Consider the following 16,364-nt stretch of genomic DNA (forward strand, 5'->3'; position numbering starts at 1 on the left):
AAAGCAGTTTTGCTAACGTTTCAGCACCGTTTTCGTAGTGCTAGAAACTAATGACCATTCTTAGAAATGATAAATACACCATCTTTGACAGCCATGTAAATTAGCCATTATCAGTAGCAACATTTTTGCTTTTATATTCTCATACAATATGTATAGATGCAAAGCGAATCCTACATTTTTGCTCTCACATTTCTAAGTCAGCATTTGCATGCAAAGCGAAATTAGTTTCTCATTTTTATCATGTAGCATAGAGAATCGTGTATTTTTACTTCTCACCGACCGAATAGTACAAGAAACTATAATCTCATAGAGCACATTAAACTACAATTTACTTGTAGTAACCGAGTTGCCCGTGACATTATGCGTCATTAGAATTTGCGTGCCCCCATTTAAAATGTTTGACTAATCCCCGCCCACCGGTTAACACTAATTATGTCCACAGATGCTCGCTGACAGATTGGCTCGTGTTTTGGCTATCTGTACTCGTTCATCACTGAATGTTCACTAGTCATACGTGTTTTGAAGCTAATGGTCGTTGAAGGACATTTATGCACACACGTTTCACTGTTATGATACATTATATTACTTATTAATTGCTAGCGATTTAATTTTACAAGCGAGCGACTGAATATGTATGAACACTTTACAAACACCTTACAACATAAAGCTACATAGTGTGCATTTGTTTCACAGAATCAAAATTCACTATCTGAGATAGAGAAACGCGAGAAGCGAGCCATGGAAAGAAAACTGTCCGAAATGGAAGAGGAATTGAAGGTAAATAGCGTTTTTAAACGTCCACTGACCCTACACAGCACACATATACAAATAAATATTTACAAAGAACAAATTGCATCTTAAATAACCGTTCGATGAGCTTTTACTTTGTTACGCTATGGCGGACATCAAGATGGCGCCAATGTTGCCGCCGAAATGAGAACGACTTGTAATGTTCGTGTTCGTTTTGTAGCAATTGCAAAAGTTAAAAGCCGAGAACGAAAGGCTGAGGGCCGAGAACCGTGCGCTAACGCGGGTCGTCAGCAAATTGACCAACTCCGCCGCCAAATAGGTAACTGTGTTGGAATGGGCGTTTGCTCAGTGGCGACTTGGTGCGGCGTTGTCGGCTAATACGTAACACCTGTTTCTCTCGCTCACTCACTCACACTCGCTTCCACTCGCACCGGAGCGTGAGAGATGGAAACATGCGTTTGACTGCGCCACTTTTCGTGTTCCCGCCGCGTTCCCACCAAACACTTAAAGCCTCGTATGTACTAGGAGATTGAAGCTATGGGAAGGATGTTATGATGTCGTTATGTGATCTGTTCAGTATTTCAATACTGTGTTAATCATCAGTTTTATTTTTAAAGGATTATGTCAATGTTATTGAGGTTCAGATAAATGTCAGCTGTGCACATAAAAAGCGATAGTTATTGTATTTTTGCGAGAGTTCTTTTTTTGTTATATCCCTCTTTATTTGCATTTTTATAGGTCGCTATGCGTTGGTGAAATCTAATGTCAGTTTTTTTTATATGTATAGTACATGACTGACTATTATTATGTATGATGACTATTCTATTCTTTATCTCAAAAAATAGAGTTTGAAGTAGATAAGATAGAAAACCGGTATTTGATAGATTATATTAAATCACGAATAATATTTGACTGTTAAAAAAATAGCACAGATTGTTTGTAATCTATTTATTATTAAATGTTCAATTCGGAAAACCTACATCCCATACAATTCTCCCCTAGGATTTACGAGTCTTTATTAATTAACTGTGTGCTATGCAAGCATGCTTTTATGTTCCTAACATTCGATGAATCAAAAAACTTTCATGGATAAATACATTTATAATGGAATAGATTCAATGTGAAATAAAACGGTCCAAAATGTTTTAGTAACGTTTAGAGAATTTTGATATGAATACAGCATATTTAAAGTTATATCTGAAAAATTGTAAAATGCATGATCTTTTACTGCTTACTCTGTTATTATCAATAACAAAAATACATCAAAAGCTTTTGGATTTTTAAGTCAGACCTTAATCAAGAATGATGTGTTATTATCTTGTTTCTATAACGAACACTTATACAAATATTTTCTACACATATACAAAAGAGCAATGATCATTTAAATTACGTATTAACGTGTTATGTCAATTGTATCCTATTGAATGATATTCCCGAATAACTATAATAATAGATATTTAACAATTCATATCGTTAAAGAGCGATCATTTTATGTCCCTTTTTGAAAGTTAATTTGAAAAAAATATAGACTAGAAATTAAAATATATTCATAAAACATTGTCGAATAATTATTTTTCAATAAATAATGCCAAAATGTCAGTCAAAATATCTAGTTTGGCTATCGATTCATCATTATAGTTTTTTCGTACAATGTGGGATAATCGGAAAAATAAGAGATTGTTGCGATTACAACTAAAATGATAGTGTAGTAGCATTTTTGCAACAGAATACATCATTTTCAGCAATAATAGTGAACTATGTGATGTCCCAAGTACTTTGAGTCCGCACTTTAACACTTTCATAACTTGTAAATATACATCGTGTAGTCTCTCACCCTTCTGTTCGACCAAGTTTTTATAGTTTTCTGTTAACTTTTAAATATTTTATGATTGTCATCTCGGTGATATACATTGTTGTTATGATAAACAACTCACACTATAAAAATATATCAAAAAGATTACGAAAACGCTCCTTGAAATATTGTATGTTTTATCTCAGTCCTTATTTAAAAATCTGGTCGAATAGTTAGTTCCATTGCATCATTCAACATGTGTGTGATTTTGAGGGTACTTCTATATCGTTGATTATTGTCGATTTTGTAGCACTCAAATATATCTGATAATTTCGTATGCATTTTGGTAATCTTCTTAATAATATAATTTATTTCAGTACCACCAAGCGCTTCAAGCGGAGAACCAACGGCTGAAAGACGAGAACGGAGCACTCATCCGTGTTATCAGTAAATTGTCCAAGTGAGAGATACAAGGGTTTCCTATTATATGTTCCCTTTCGGCCTAACGAATCGAGGTCAGCGATGGGACTACATTGTTATTATAGAAGGACATGTATTATAAATAAAATACCTTTTTGAAAATTTAACGTGTGCTTTGTGAAGTGGATTATTAGCCAAATATTTTTTTTTACAAAATATGCGATTTTTTATACGCTAACCAACGAGGCAAGAAAATAAATCATTCTTTGCGTGAAAATTATATTCCCCTCATTGCTTGGCTGAGGTTCTAGTCAAATTAACAATAGTGTAGTTATATACATATAGAATGCCTATATCACAACTTTGTGTTACGTTATTGTATAACGATGTCCAAAGTCACGACACCACGTGGTAAATGAAGTAAACTATTTATTTTTTTATGTCGGATCCTTTACATATTATAACATAATCTTGTTTCGTTGGTGAACATCGGTTTTGGTCCAGGTATTAGAAAGCATGATTAGGTTAATTTTATATTATTATTTTTGGTTTGATTGTTTTATTTGAAAAAACAAATGTATTCTAAATATTAATTGAATTTGCATGATTTTATTTTTATTTATAAACCTTTGTCCAGTTTAATTTTTTACGCCATGATTCAAAAAAATAAATAAAAAACGTAAATGTTATTTATTTAATTAAAACATTTCATATCTGCGGCAAACTTGTTAATTTATAACAAACACATTTGTTTGAAGTTCCTTTAAACTTTCTTTCAATTTAACTTTGGATTTTAATGAAATGACATAATATTTTATTATACAAATAATTTTCATCGCAATTAATTAATATGGATGACAATATTTTTAAAAGTTTAGAGCACCAATATAATAATAGTATATTAGATAATTTTTTTACAGAATTTATGTAGTTCCCGAGATGTCCTTTGTGTTGATATTTTAATATATTCCTGATGTTATAAATGTAATATAGATTAGTATTTAATGAAATGTTTTCGGCGTTCACGCTTTTATGAAACCGAAAACGTGTTATGTGTAATGATAGGTATTAGTTAATAATCGTCATATTACTAATGCGTTTATAAACTGTATGTAATATAGATTTTATTAAACAATAGTCACGAAATGATTGGAAATGTGATATATCGATTTACTAAAGTTTTGATCATGTGGATTTAGGTCTTTAATTAGGTGTTGTACTTTGTAGTGTTTTACACAATATGGAGTAAATCAGTTAGCTGTGCATTTTTCAGTTTTATATTCGTGTTCTTTATCACAAGCGTGTAATTAATTATTTGCATACAATAAGTATTTATATGTTCTAATGGATCAGAATTCGAACAACAGATCCCTTTATGGAATATTTGTTTGTGTGCATTTAGTTAATGGTGACAGCTAATATTTAAACACACACACGCACGCAGTCAGACACACAAATTGGTTTACTCGATATCGGTATGGCAATTTATACTTAACGTATATATAATGTGTTAAGTAGAAACATTACTTCGTAATAATCAGATGTTTGCGCTATAGGACCTTTTGTTGAATGTGATGTGAAAGTATTGTTATATTATGTGATGCTGACACTAACGCTTCATGAATTTTATTTTGTAGATAAATTAATGTTTCGAAATGTTACGGCAGACATCTTAGTAGTGTAACTTTTATTTAATGTGGAAAATGGGATGAAGATTTTTAATGTATTTTATATGCCATAGCCCTTAAAAAGGGTACTAACGTTTAAATTGTAATTATCATTAATTGTTATGTGCGGAGGCAAGCGTTTATTGTTGATATTTGTAATTATTATTATGATTCATTTACAGATATTGAATATTTTTATTTTTCGTCTTTTTGTAAAATACAAGTAATTTATGCGATTTTATGTAATTTATTTCACCCGCCACTATATTATTTTATAGAGCAGACGATATGTATTATAAGGATTGCAAATAATGTAAAACAGAGCAAAGTAAAATATCACCAATAAACATTGCCTTCGTGCACATATAATATTTATAGAAACGAAACTTAAACATATTTCTGATGGCCTATAGAGAAACTTGGAAAATATTCCCGCGCATAATATTGGCTAGAAGGTTTTGGGAACATGTCAATAAGTTTTATTTTTATTACCATTCACTGTACATGTATATAATTATATGTAATTAGATACTGATTTAATTTATTTAAAAATTTTACATTACATAATATATATTTTCAAATGTTGGTCAGTGTTTTAACGATTATTATTTGAAATTATAAATTTAGCTTCAAAATGACAGTTTAAAGGGTTATGTTTCGTATTATTGTTGCTGTATAACGAAGGTTTTATTCATGAAATGTTGCGTATTTTTGCTTTGTCGTTCTCGAGTGTTACAGTAATAAAATTAATGAATTTTGTCGTAGATGTATGTCCTTGATGTATCCCCTCGAGTGGGATGTGTTAAACTCATCTAACATTTATTATTTAAATAACTACAACGTTTTTATTGTTGTGCATACTCTTGTTAAGATTATGGATCCCGCACCGAACTATCTAAACATAATAACAATCGCAATACAAAATAATATTAAGAAAAAGTAAAATGTGAAAGTGGGGTCTAGACTTGATTGATCTTTATATTGTATCCCTATTTAATGTAAGCGGTCATTTTTGTTTATTAAAGTTTTATTTATTTCGAGAGTAAGAGTTAAACAAAATAAATATATTAATTAATTTTTGTTTATTTATTTTCCTTTCTTTTTATTATTAGTTAGCAAGTGTTTATTAAGATGAAGTTTTTAAATATGAATTTAGGAATGAAGTTCCGTCACATAATTATTACGCACTTTATAGTATGAGTTGTGTATGTGTGTTTATTTCATTAATAAACATATGAACTTCAGTTCATATTAGTATATAACTGAAGCATTATAAGTATTGTGTGCAAAAATTATTTATTTCCTGGTGCCTGGGATTTGATAGATAGTATATAGGGAAAGGAACTTCATTCTAAATTAGCTACTTAGACAATATGTATTTTTTGCTTTAGTAATAAATATAGATCACTTTGATCGGGCATTGCTGTGCCTTAAATTTGTATTATTTATGCAAATACAGTAGATAATTATATAAGTTCTATAACATAGCAGATTGTTGAGTGGGGTTATAGAAGATTCCACACTAAGTTTTAACTGCCATTTTATAGGTGGGATTTTTCATCGCAGTCGTAGGTATATCTAAAGAAGTATAGAGAGAATAATTTGACTTGGGTGTAAGGATTTGTAGATTGCCTTATATGGAAATAAATACTGCCATTTTATAACTTCTTTAACCGATACGTACTTATCTGATTAATACAGCTAGCCCACTTGTTTGTGCCGGTGTAGGTGTCGTAGGTGAAATTACTACGTAAGTAAATCGACCTAAATATGTTGCTAGGTTTATTTTGAATGTCCTACTGACTAATTCTAGGAACACTGAATTGGGTATCCTATTAAAAAAAAACCTTTCATGTTTTATAAATAGCGATTTTGTGTGTGTGCTTATATAAAATTTTATATACGCACGATCCGAGAATGTAAGTAACTAAATAATTAAAATAGTGCGTATTATTTTATACAAATGGCAAATGAAAATAATTTAGAGCTTGATTGGTGAATGTTACTTATGGTGCCGTTTTTACCTTATACACATTTAAAACAAGTGGGAAAGCTAATTTAAGTTATATATATATTCTACTCAATTCGGTAGACGAAACATCAAGTATATTATGCAGTTTGTTAAATTGTTATTTATATATATTTTGTATGTGTGTAGTATATAATATTGATAACAACTTTTATTACTAACGTATTATAATATAAGATGTATAATAAGTATCGCTGTAAAAATGTATATCTTTCAATTTTAACTTAACATAACATTTATCATATCAATTTTTTTTTCGGGTCAACTTTACAATTTATTGTAAAGAAGGAATATGCATCGATTTATTATGTGTGTAGAAAGTTCTAGATTTTCATTATTGCATATTATTAACTCATTCATCATATTATATATTAAGCTCTATGAATATATTTAAAACTAGATTGTATACCTATACTATATTTCATGTATAATTCTGAAGAACCAATAAAATATATAAAATTATGCGATTATAATAATTAAACTATTAATACGACATACTTCCTTAAATTAACGAATTATTATAATATATTTAATCTACTCACACCGTCTTTTATTTATTTACTATCAAATTTGAGTTTGCACCCCATGTTGCACCCTTGAATGAATGAAAATTCTTTATTGCTTAGAAATAAATAAATACAAATGCATAAGCACACAACACATAATATAAAACAAGCAAAAGGCGGCCTTATCGCTAGGTAGCGATCTCTACCAGGCAACCCTTAAAATATAGGAAATACACAGAACAAAAAGTGACCCACCCTTTTGAGAAAATACAAAAAAAAAGTTTTTGTCAATCTTTAATTTCTGATTGACAACTTGAAACTAAAGCAGCTGATGATCAACATACTAAATGATATACTTACCTTTAACACTCTACTAGTTATTAGCACGGGTCACGGAAGAAACTTGTCAGCAAATCTGTTGCTAGCTCGGTTACCATAATGACATATAGGTACTATATAAATTTAGTTTTGTTTTGCACAAAATCTAGTTGAATGATGAATATCTAAGAAATAATTAAAGGGCACCATGTACCTACACTCTACCTCATTAATATATTTCGCCCTAGATGTATGTTAAACTAAAACTATATCAATAGAAAAAATAATAGACAGTAGTAAACAAATAAGAATTTAACCATGGACAAATAGATTTAACATGAACATTAATAGGGTTAGTGGTTTAGGTGCCAACACTTCAATTTGAGATACCATTCATTAATTCACTGCGAAGACAATAGTCTGGTACCGCGAGGATTTCGGTTGCTTACATCATCATGTCATCCTCTAAAATATAGAGTTGATCTGTCCTATTATGTAATTTGTACCTACTTATGAAGAATATGCTATACTATCTTACTAATGAAGAAAATATTTGAGAATGTTTTTCGCAATTAAAGGGAAGATTTTTTACATAACAATCCTCCCATATATAAAAACCTCGTAAAGTTAGTAGGTATCAGACTTCTTGCAGAGTATTTTGCTACATGGTTTTTCTGAATAGACTGCTTTACAGGAACAGAATACAATGCATTTAGTGTTCCGTGAAAAAGCGTAGTTTCATTCTGGGCTGGCAAGTTCAGGCAATTCAGAACCGTTTAAGATTCAAGGCTGTTTAAATGAATTAATTGTATGGATATTTTTTTATTGTCTTTTAATGCAAAAATAACAACACGTACACCATAAATTTAGCCTATAATTACAAATTATTATAAAAATCACATTAGCACATACAGTGTTGAATTTTATAATTATAGAAATGAAACGATTTGTAGACATGTATCACAGTATAAACAAAAAGTACAGTGATCTAGCGACGTTGTTAATAGCATAGATATATAGAGCAACCATCTGTTTTAATACAGGTAGGTACTTACATATTAAAATTTAAGAATTATGCACAACGAAAATTACCCCCATGTAGGTACCTTTCGGCCGTATCTCAAAGTACGAGCAATTCAAAATATTTGCTTCAGAATTCAAAATGTTTGCTTCGACAAACGAGTCGGTTGAATGTCTATATGGATTGATAAACTGTGTGTGAAAAGGCAGTTTATTATTTTAAGTCAGGCGAAGTCAGGCTTTACGTTAGGTGATACAAGTGATAAAATCATTCATACAAATAAATCCCGGTAAATGCTGGTCAAAATTTATATTTTTTTTTTATAATAAAATGTTCTTTTTTTACAAAATATAACAAAGGAACAAACAAATAGCTCACATTTTCATTACAAACCGTTAAAAGAGGAATAAGCAGTGGAAAAATTATTTTGGCATCAAATTAATATATCTAACGTCACCTACGAATATTCACAAATAAATATACATATAAAACTTATTAGACTAATTATTTTAAAACTATTCAATAAAATTAATGTTCCTACTAAACTTAAAATAAACCTAACATGAAAATGTTTCCATAAATGAGACTTGTAGACAGAACGTACAAGGGCAGTGAAATAATGACTAAATAAAATATTTAAACTGAGATGTACCAAGGAAGAAAGTTGAATAATTGGAACGTTATGGGACAGGTACAGCCAATATATTATATATAGAATAATTAAACATATTCACAGACAAAGGCGTTTTGTCATGAGAATATATCATTTATTTTATAAGCTCATATAGCTAACATAAGCTCGTCATAAATTTGTAAATATCTTAATTTCTTAATTGATAAAATATAAACACGTATTTCATACAATTTCCAACTCTTTTTACATCTTTGGTTGTTTACCTAGTAAAGGTTGGTGATTAGAATACAATAGTAACAATTCATATTTCCGATAGAACACTAAAGCAGGTAATAGGGAGATTCAAATTTCAACAATTTATTACAATAATGTTGTGTTTCGTCTTCCGGTGAAGAATGAATTCATGAAGATAAAACTTTTACACGTCTTATTATGGTAACCATTTTGATTTTCCCAACAGCAAATATAAAACTCCAATTACCTAACTACAACCACTCGACGCTTTTGGACTAAACGCGTGACTAAGAATATGACACAAGTCACTGTTTATAAATAGGTAGGTGTATCGACTCGTATACTTTTTCTAAACACTTGGTTACCGTTTCAATATATAGTACAATCATGTATAGCACTGTTTGTTTAAAACACTAGACTTAATAAGTATCAACGGACAGCGACTCCATTGATAGTGACCACGGCATTCGGGCCTGTCGGTTCGGGTTCGTACGCACTGTCGGTGTCGCTCCTTCGACCGTATGCAGAATTTTCTGCCAAGCTTTCACTGTAGGGTGAATCGTAGAGGTTGTCAGTCACGTGATCATATATATGTCTTCCGTTAGTATCGTGTAGTGTGGCATAACTCATGACGGCAGCATTTTGGTCCTCCTTTCTTTCAGCGCCTTCTATATTTTCTGTGTTTTTGACGGGAGTAGCTTTTCGACTGTATGAAAAATGTAAATTAGTTTTTAAGACATTTTTTATGGAGTAAAACACGAACAACTTACGATTGTGACAATCTACAAAGAAATAGAAGACAGTGTAATATTACTAACGTTTGTAACATAAGCTTGGTTAAAAACATAGTGAAATACTTACAGCCGTAAATAAACAACTCCTAAAAGCATAAGTAGGAACAGCACAATGCCGCACCCCACGCCCACACTCAGTGGTAACGTGCCGCTTTCAGCCGCCTCGTTCTTTGCCAACTCACAGCGTGGCTCTTCTCCTGACCATTTCCCGTCATCTAAACATTTGCGCAGAAAAGGTCCAACTCGGTGATATTGTGGGAGGCAGTGATATTCTATCGAGCTTCCGAACAATGTAGAGCTATTGGATACTATGATGCGGCCGTTCTCCATATTTCCAGGTGATTTACAATCGATAGCTGCAAGGATTAATCTTATTTGAATATATATTGACCCTCAAAGCAGGATAAATTACAATACAGCGAATGAGGTTGGCATGAGATTTTAATATAATATTAGCTGTTTTCACGGGATTTTCGTGTTATGCTTTTAGCTCGCTTTTAATAATGTTCTAATCAATATAGGTAGGTAATTTTATTGAACAGTATAACTTATTAAGGGTTTGAGTTATATTTTAAAACTCACGTATGCAAACAGGAGGAGCTCCACCCCATTGTCCTTTCGGCATACAAGTTCTCGTCTGGTTTCCCCTCAAACTGTAACCTCTTTCGCAGCGGTAATGCGCCTCACCACCGACACTCAAAGTGGAAGTTACGACAAGCAATCCCGTGCTTCCCTTTATTTGGATTGATGGATCGTTGCAGGTGATTTCTGAAATTATTACAAGTACTTTAGTAACGGAAATATTGTTAAATATTTTTAATTAAAGTATGCACGCCAAGGACTTCTTTTTTAAGGAATTAATTTTTAGTGAGTACGTTAAATGAAAGATCCCACCGATATGTTATATGCATCACTATTATCAGTGTTTACCTTTACATACGGGAGCTTCAGAGCTCCACGTGCCGTTGTCCTGGCACAGTCTCCTGGAGACACCGTCGAGCTGCCAGTGCTCTTCGCATTCGTAGAGCGCAGCGGCGCCGTAGTATGTAGCATTTGTCGCGAGAGTGACCTTACCGTTCTGAAGCCGACCGGGATTTCCGCAATCCACGTCTATAAAAAATAAGAAAATTAATATCAAACGTGCATTATGACTGCAGTCCTTGTTCCTTATTAGAGACACCATCAATCGGTGTATGTTCGATTGATGGTTCGATTCGTTAGGAATTTTAATAAAAAATGTAATGATGAGATTTTTTCTTTTCATCAAAATAGGCCTGGCCTTGTGACTGGTTTTAACGTTTTACGATATTCTTCATAGTTTCAGATTTCACCTACGAGTAACAAGTTTCGGGACCCAGTAGAAAAATTCATCCTGGCTGCGATACTATATCGTATCTCTTTGACGTATTTATTTAATAAATAATAATAAAGAAATAAATATTCAGGACTATTTTCACACACGGCACAATCTGATCCCATACTAAGCTTTCGCTTGTATTTTGGAAACCAGATGGCTATACATATATACAGGGTGTCCCAAAAAGTAGTGATGAACGGAAGCTAGAAGGTAGAGGACCTAGAGGGCTATCCGAATCACCCCCATGTATGTTATGCGATTTTTCGTATTTTCGGAGTTATGACGTTTTTTTCAATTTTTCACCTATCGCCGAGTAAGATGATATTTTCACTCATGGTGACGTCAATTATTGCGCTAGATGCTTGATTTTTTTTGTGTGCTAAGCTGAAAGATAGGCCAATTCAGTATGGTAACATTTACTATCGTTAGATCTTTGAATGGAATAAAAAAAAGACTTAAATGTCAAGAGAGATAAAATTAACCAGTATGTTCACCACTTCAAGGGCCCGTAAAAAATAAAATCACACGAAAAAAGTTTTCCGTTTGGCTTTTAAAAACTTGCTCTATCTATCAGGTAGCTACCCTGAAAATTTCATTTTATTATTCAGAAGGCTTCAATCGAAAAATTGAAATCTAAATGTAGTAAGTGCAAAAATTGAATTAACATGATGATTAATAAAAACAAATTAAAACCAATAAAAAGGTGTTTAATTACGAGAAATTTTTAAAATGACCCCGCTGTTGCTCAGTGCAAGTGCGAAATCACCGTAAAAAGTTGTCTTTTAAATGCCTGAATGCCCTTTTATCATTTTTAATGGTTTCTTTTGCTACCATGAATTTCCGTATTATTTCGTCCAAATTGTGGCAGTCTCTCCTCTTTGTAGTATTCCCACGGAAAAAAATCAATAGGGTTTATGTCTGGGGACCGTGGACGCCAGGCTTAAGGTCAAAGATACCCTGAAAGATGGATTGGTCGTTGCAGCCTGCGCATGCGCCGGTGATGCCTGCCTTAAAGCCTGGCCTCCACGGTCCCTCGACCTAAACCCCATTGATTTGTTTCAATGGGGATACTAAAAAGACTTCGGCTACTTGAGAGAATGCCACAATTTGGACGAAATGACCTGGAAATTCATAGTAGCAGAAGAAACCATTAAAAATGATAAAAGGGCATTCAGACATTTAAAAGACAACTTTTTACGGTGATGTCGCACTTGCACTGAGCAACAGCGGGGTCATTTTAAAAATTTCCGGTAATTATATATAGCAACAGCGTGCTCAGTGCAAGTGCGACATCACCGTAAATAAACTATACTACTTATTAAATAAACTATAATAAATATTACTTAAGCTGAAGAATTTAGGATTATCATAAGCACTTACATTGGCACCGTGGCGTGACGCCGCTCCACTGGCCGTTGTCCTCGCACGTGGACAGGCTCTCGCCCACCACCTTGTAACCCCGTTCGCACCGGTACTTCACCAAAGCCCCAATGCGATACGTCTGTCCATTATTCGTGCTGACTGATGTGCGAATCAACGTACGGCCGTGCATTCGGTCGTTACCCGTCACAGAGACTATACTGTTTTCGGTTACAATTGGTTCTGGGCATCGGATTTCTGTCAATGGAGAGTAATCTTGATTAATTATTTGCTCCATCATGCCTCGATGGAATGATTTATGACTTCGTTGGTGATAATGTTTGGTGGTAATGATAACATTGTAGATTGTGGTTGTAGTTTGTATAACATTATATTCAACTAATACTAGGCTAAAATTCACAGTATGATGTATGCTACAATCCGTTTTGGATTTTTATAGTAAAATGTTTGCTCAATCACACCAAAACGGCTGATTTCATTTGGATGAGTCATAACATGCCTATAGTTTTAGTGCCTTGCTTAAAAACCTACCTATCTAAGCAAATGAGATTATTTTACACGTGCTAAATCGAGACGTACCTGTCCCTATAATTATTTTTCACGACTATGTAGCTTTAATGCTTTTACAGGGAATTCAATTATATACAGCACAGGTACAGAGTATCTTGTAATAGTTTAAATCGATTATTAATTGCAGTATCCATAATATTTCTCCTAGAATGAAGAGAAAGTCATCTATTCTACTTGACCGCCTCCTTGGTACAGTGGTTGACGCGAAGCGTACTAGATCCGAGGAACCCAGCCCCTTGTCTAGGGGGGCTGGGTTGATTACCGGTGGAGGCGGAAAGAAAATGTCTCGAACTGGCAGGACACAGAAGGCTGATCACCTACTTGCATCATGATAATGCATTTGCCCCTTAAACCCCACATGGGGTCACGGGACTTCACTATATTGAACTTCGTTACCCCTATTATTTTTAAACCTTCACAATATAAAAGTATAAACTTTTAATCATAACATAAAATTCCGGTAATACTATATCATTTAATTATCGTGACGTAGCCAAATGAGCCACTCTGTGCCAATTTTTTTTTTGTTTTACTTGCCTTCACACCGTGGCGACGAGTCACTCCACTGGTAAGAGTCCGTGCAGACTCGCCTCACCGGACCCACAAGTCTATAATTAGTGGTGCAGGAGTACTGAATGACGCTTCCCAAGTGCGTGGTGCCGTTGAGAAGTTCTGCCGATCCGTATGGCATAGGTGGTAGCTTGCCACAGTCCACATCTGTAGAATAATATGAATATTTAAATATTTGTCCAATATACTGTTGCGTAGTTTCGAAACTTCAGGATCAAAATAATCATTTATACGATTTATAATAAGGCAGTATAAAAATGTTCATATCGGGTGCGCGCTTTTGTTTGTACGAGAATTTCCCGATGAATTAATTTCGACCTTCACATTCTTATGACCTTTCCCTGCGTACTTGAACCGCGATAAAACACGCATCTGATGATCCTGCTTTTATTATAAATAAATACGAAAATATATGAAGATCATCAAACAATGGAGAGAGCACCCTGAAATACGTAGAAGATAATGCTAACGCCCACTGTATAACAAATACTCCACCATAAAACTGCATGTAAACTCAAAATGTAACCTTTGACCTAACATGAAGTATTGGTAAACTTACATTCACACTTCGGTGATTCACCGGACCACTCTCCGTCTTGTTGACAAATCAAACTTTGCTCCCCGACTAACTTGTGACCTTTCTCGCAGTGGAAATCGATAGTTGAATGCACATTATAATCGTAAGCTTCCATGTACCCTCCTGCTGGTACTTCTGGATCGGCACAGGTGATAACTGTAAAAATATTGTCATCAATAAGTATCCATATTCTATTATCAAGTAGGTATTCAGTAGATCTACGTTAAAGGCCTCAAAAAAAACAAAGATCGATCATCATTTTATTAAAGGTAATATAATATAACTATGTATATATGTAGGTAATGTTAATGTATTGTATAATGTGATCAAGCAGGCGTTTGAACACAGTTCTATGTACCTAATGTTGTTAGGTGGTATCATGCCTTCTATAAAGCCTATATTGAAATCGTACGTGGGCCACACTGAAAGTTTTGCGTAACTAATAAATAAAACAATTTATTTGTCTAATATTATATTTACTACTTTTTAAAGTATTCTCCGTTACATTTAAAACACTTTTTCATCCGTTCAAATCATTTCTGGAAACATGAGGACCATTGGTCCGAGGGTATGTTTTCTGCGTGCTGTTTGAAAGCAACCACTGCCTCTTCGGGCCACGTAAATGTCGAACCACTCATTGAATCATAGATTTTTGGGAAAAGGAAGAAATCGCAAGGTGCTAGGTTAGGACTGCGTGCGGCATGAGTCACGTGCTCTATGTTTTCAGAAGCCAAAAATGACTTTGTTTTGTTCGCGGTGTGCGCCGAAGCACTGTCATAGTGCAACAAGATGCGACTTCTAGGTCGCTTTTCTCTTATTTTTTCTAAGACATTGGGCAAACAAATAGTGGTGTACCACTCAGCATTAACAGTCTTTGGTCGCTCAAGTGGGATAGTGTAGACAGGATTCGTCTTAGAGAAAAATAATGCAATCATTTGTTTGCCGACCCTTATCGCCTGCCTCAATTTGGTTGGTTTGCTGTCACTTTCAAACACCCACAAAGAATATTGGTGTTTTCTTTCTGGAATATAACCATGTATTCATATTACATATCCTGTTACGATATTATACACGGCATTAGAATGTCCGTAATTGTACTTTAATAGCATTTCTTAACACTAATCTACTCGATGTCGTTTTTGTCCTGGAGTGAGTTTGGGAGCAATCCACCGGCAACCAAGCTTCCTAACTTTGAAATGTTCATGTAAAATATTCTGAATTTGGCTCATACCAATCCCCAAATGTCCTCGAATCTTCTAATAAGTGATATGGCTATTTTCTTAAATTAGTCGTCTGACGGTAGCCATATTTTCCTCCGTGATCGCAGTTGAGGGTCGACCTTCACGAATTTCATCATGGAGAGAAACACGGCCGCGATGAAATTCAGCATATCAATGCCTTAAAGTGCTCAAATGAGGTGCTTCCCTCCCAAAAGTATTTTAAAGGCGAGCAGTGCAAACTTTCGGAGAAAGCGAACTTTTAAAATCATCAAAACTCATCGCCCTAAAATTGTTTCGTGTTAGTTCCGTTTTTGCTACGGACAACGAACTTCAACTTGAGATAAAAAAAAATTGACAAGCGTTTTCCGCCAAATTTTTTTTCTCCTCAACTTATGAGACTTCATATGTTAAAAAAATATAACATTCGTAATATAAACATTTATGGGTGGCCAGAAACGCAAAACTTTTAGTGTGCACTAGGTATTCGTAATCGCACTAAAGAGAATCGTATCTAAAATGAATATA

General features: G+C 33.7%; 2 protein-coding genes across 8 annotated transcripts in view; one reads left to right on the plus strand and one right to left on the minus strand.

Annotated features, from left to right (window-relative positions):
* The window catches only part of Mbs (Myosin binding subunit), a 47,149-nt gene extending 41,444 nt beyond the window's left edge, over window positions 1-5,705 (plus strand). For 3 of the 7 annotated variants that reach the window (XM_089714285.1, XM_089714262.1, XM_089714277.1), the window contains 3 exons: window positions 694-777; window positions 971-1,069; window positions 2,920-5,705. In XM_089714285.1, the coding sequence (XP_089570411.1) occupies window positions 694-777; window positions 971-1,069 (183 nt within the window). In that variant the 3' untranslated portion in view covers window positions 2,920-5,705. The remainder of the gene's footprint in view (window positions 1-693; window positions 778-970; window positions 1,070-2,919) is intronic. The other 4 variants (XM_089714233.1, XM_089714269.1, XM_089714253.1 and 1 more) reach the window with 2 other exon arrangements.
* A 3,800-nt stretch (window positions 5,706-9,505) lies between these two features.
* The window catches only part of fw (CUB and Sushi multiple domains furrowed), a 52,911-nt gene continuing 46,052 nt past the window's right edge, over window positions 9,506-16,364 (minus strand). The window contains exons 12-18 of the mRNA XM_089714165.1: window positions 14,602-14,775; window positions 14,010-14,189; window positions 12,903-13,139; window positions 11,096-11,275; window positions 10,748-10,933; window positions 10,233-10,521; window positions 9,506-10,077 (exon numbers count right to left, since the gene is read on the minus strand). Coding sequence (XP_089570291.1) covers window positions 9,801-10,077; window positions 10,233-10,521; window positions 10,748-10,933; window positions 11,096-11,275; window positions 12,903-13,139; window positions 14,010-14,189; window positions 14,602-14,775 — 1,523 coding nt within the window. The 3' untranslated portion in view covers window positions 9,506-9,800. The remainder of the gene's footprint in view (window positions 10,078-10,232; window positions 10,522-10,747; window positions 10,934-11,095; window positions 11,276-12,902; window positions 13,140-14,009; window positions 14,190-14,601; window positions 14,776-16,364) is intronic.

The sequence above is a fragment of the Colias philodice genome, chromosome 1 (assembly GCF_061535455.1).
Source record: "Colias philodice isolate Cphi_HAF_F1 chromosome 1, ilColPhil1 Martin Lab GWU primary, whole genome shotgun sequence".
Taxonomy (NCBI): Eukaryota; Metazoa; Arthropoda; class Insecta; order Lepidoptera; family Pieridae; genus Colias; species Colias philodice.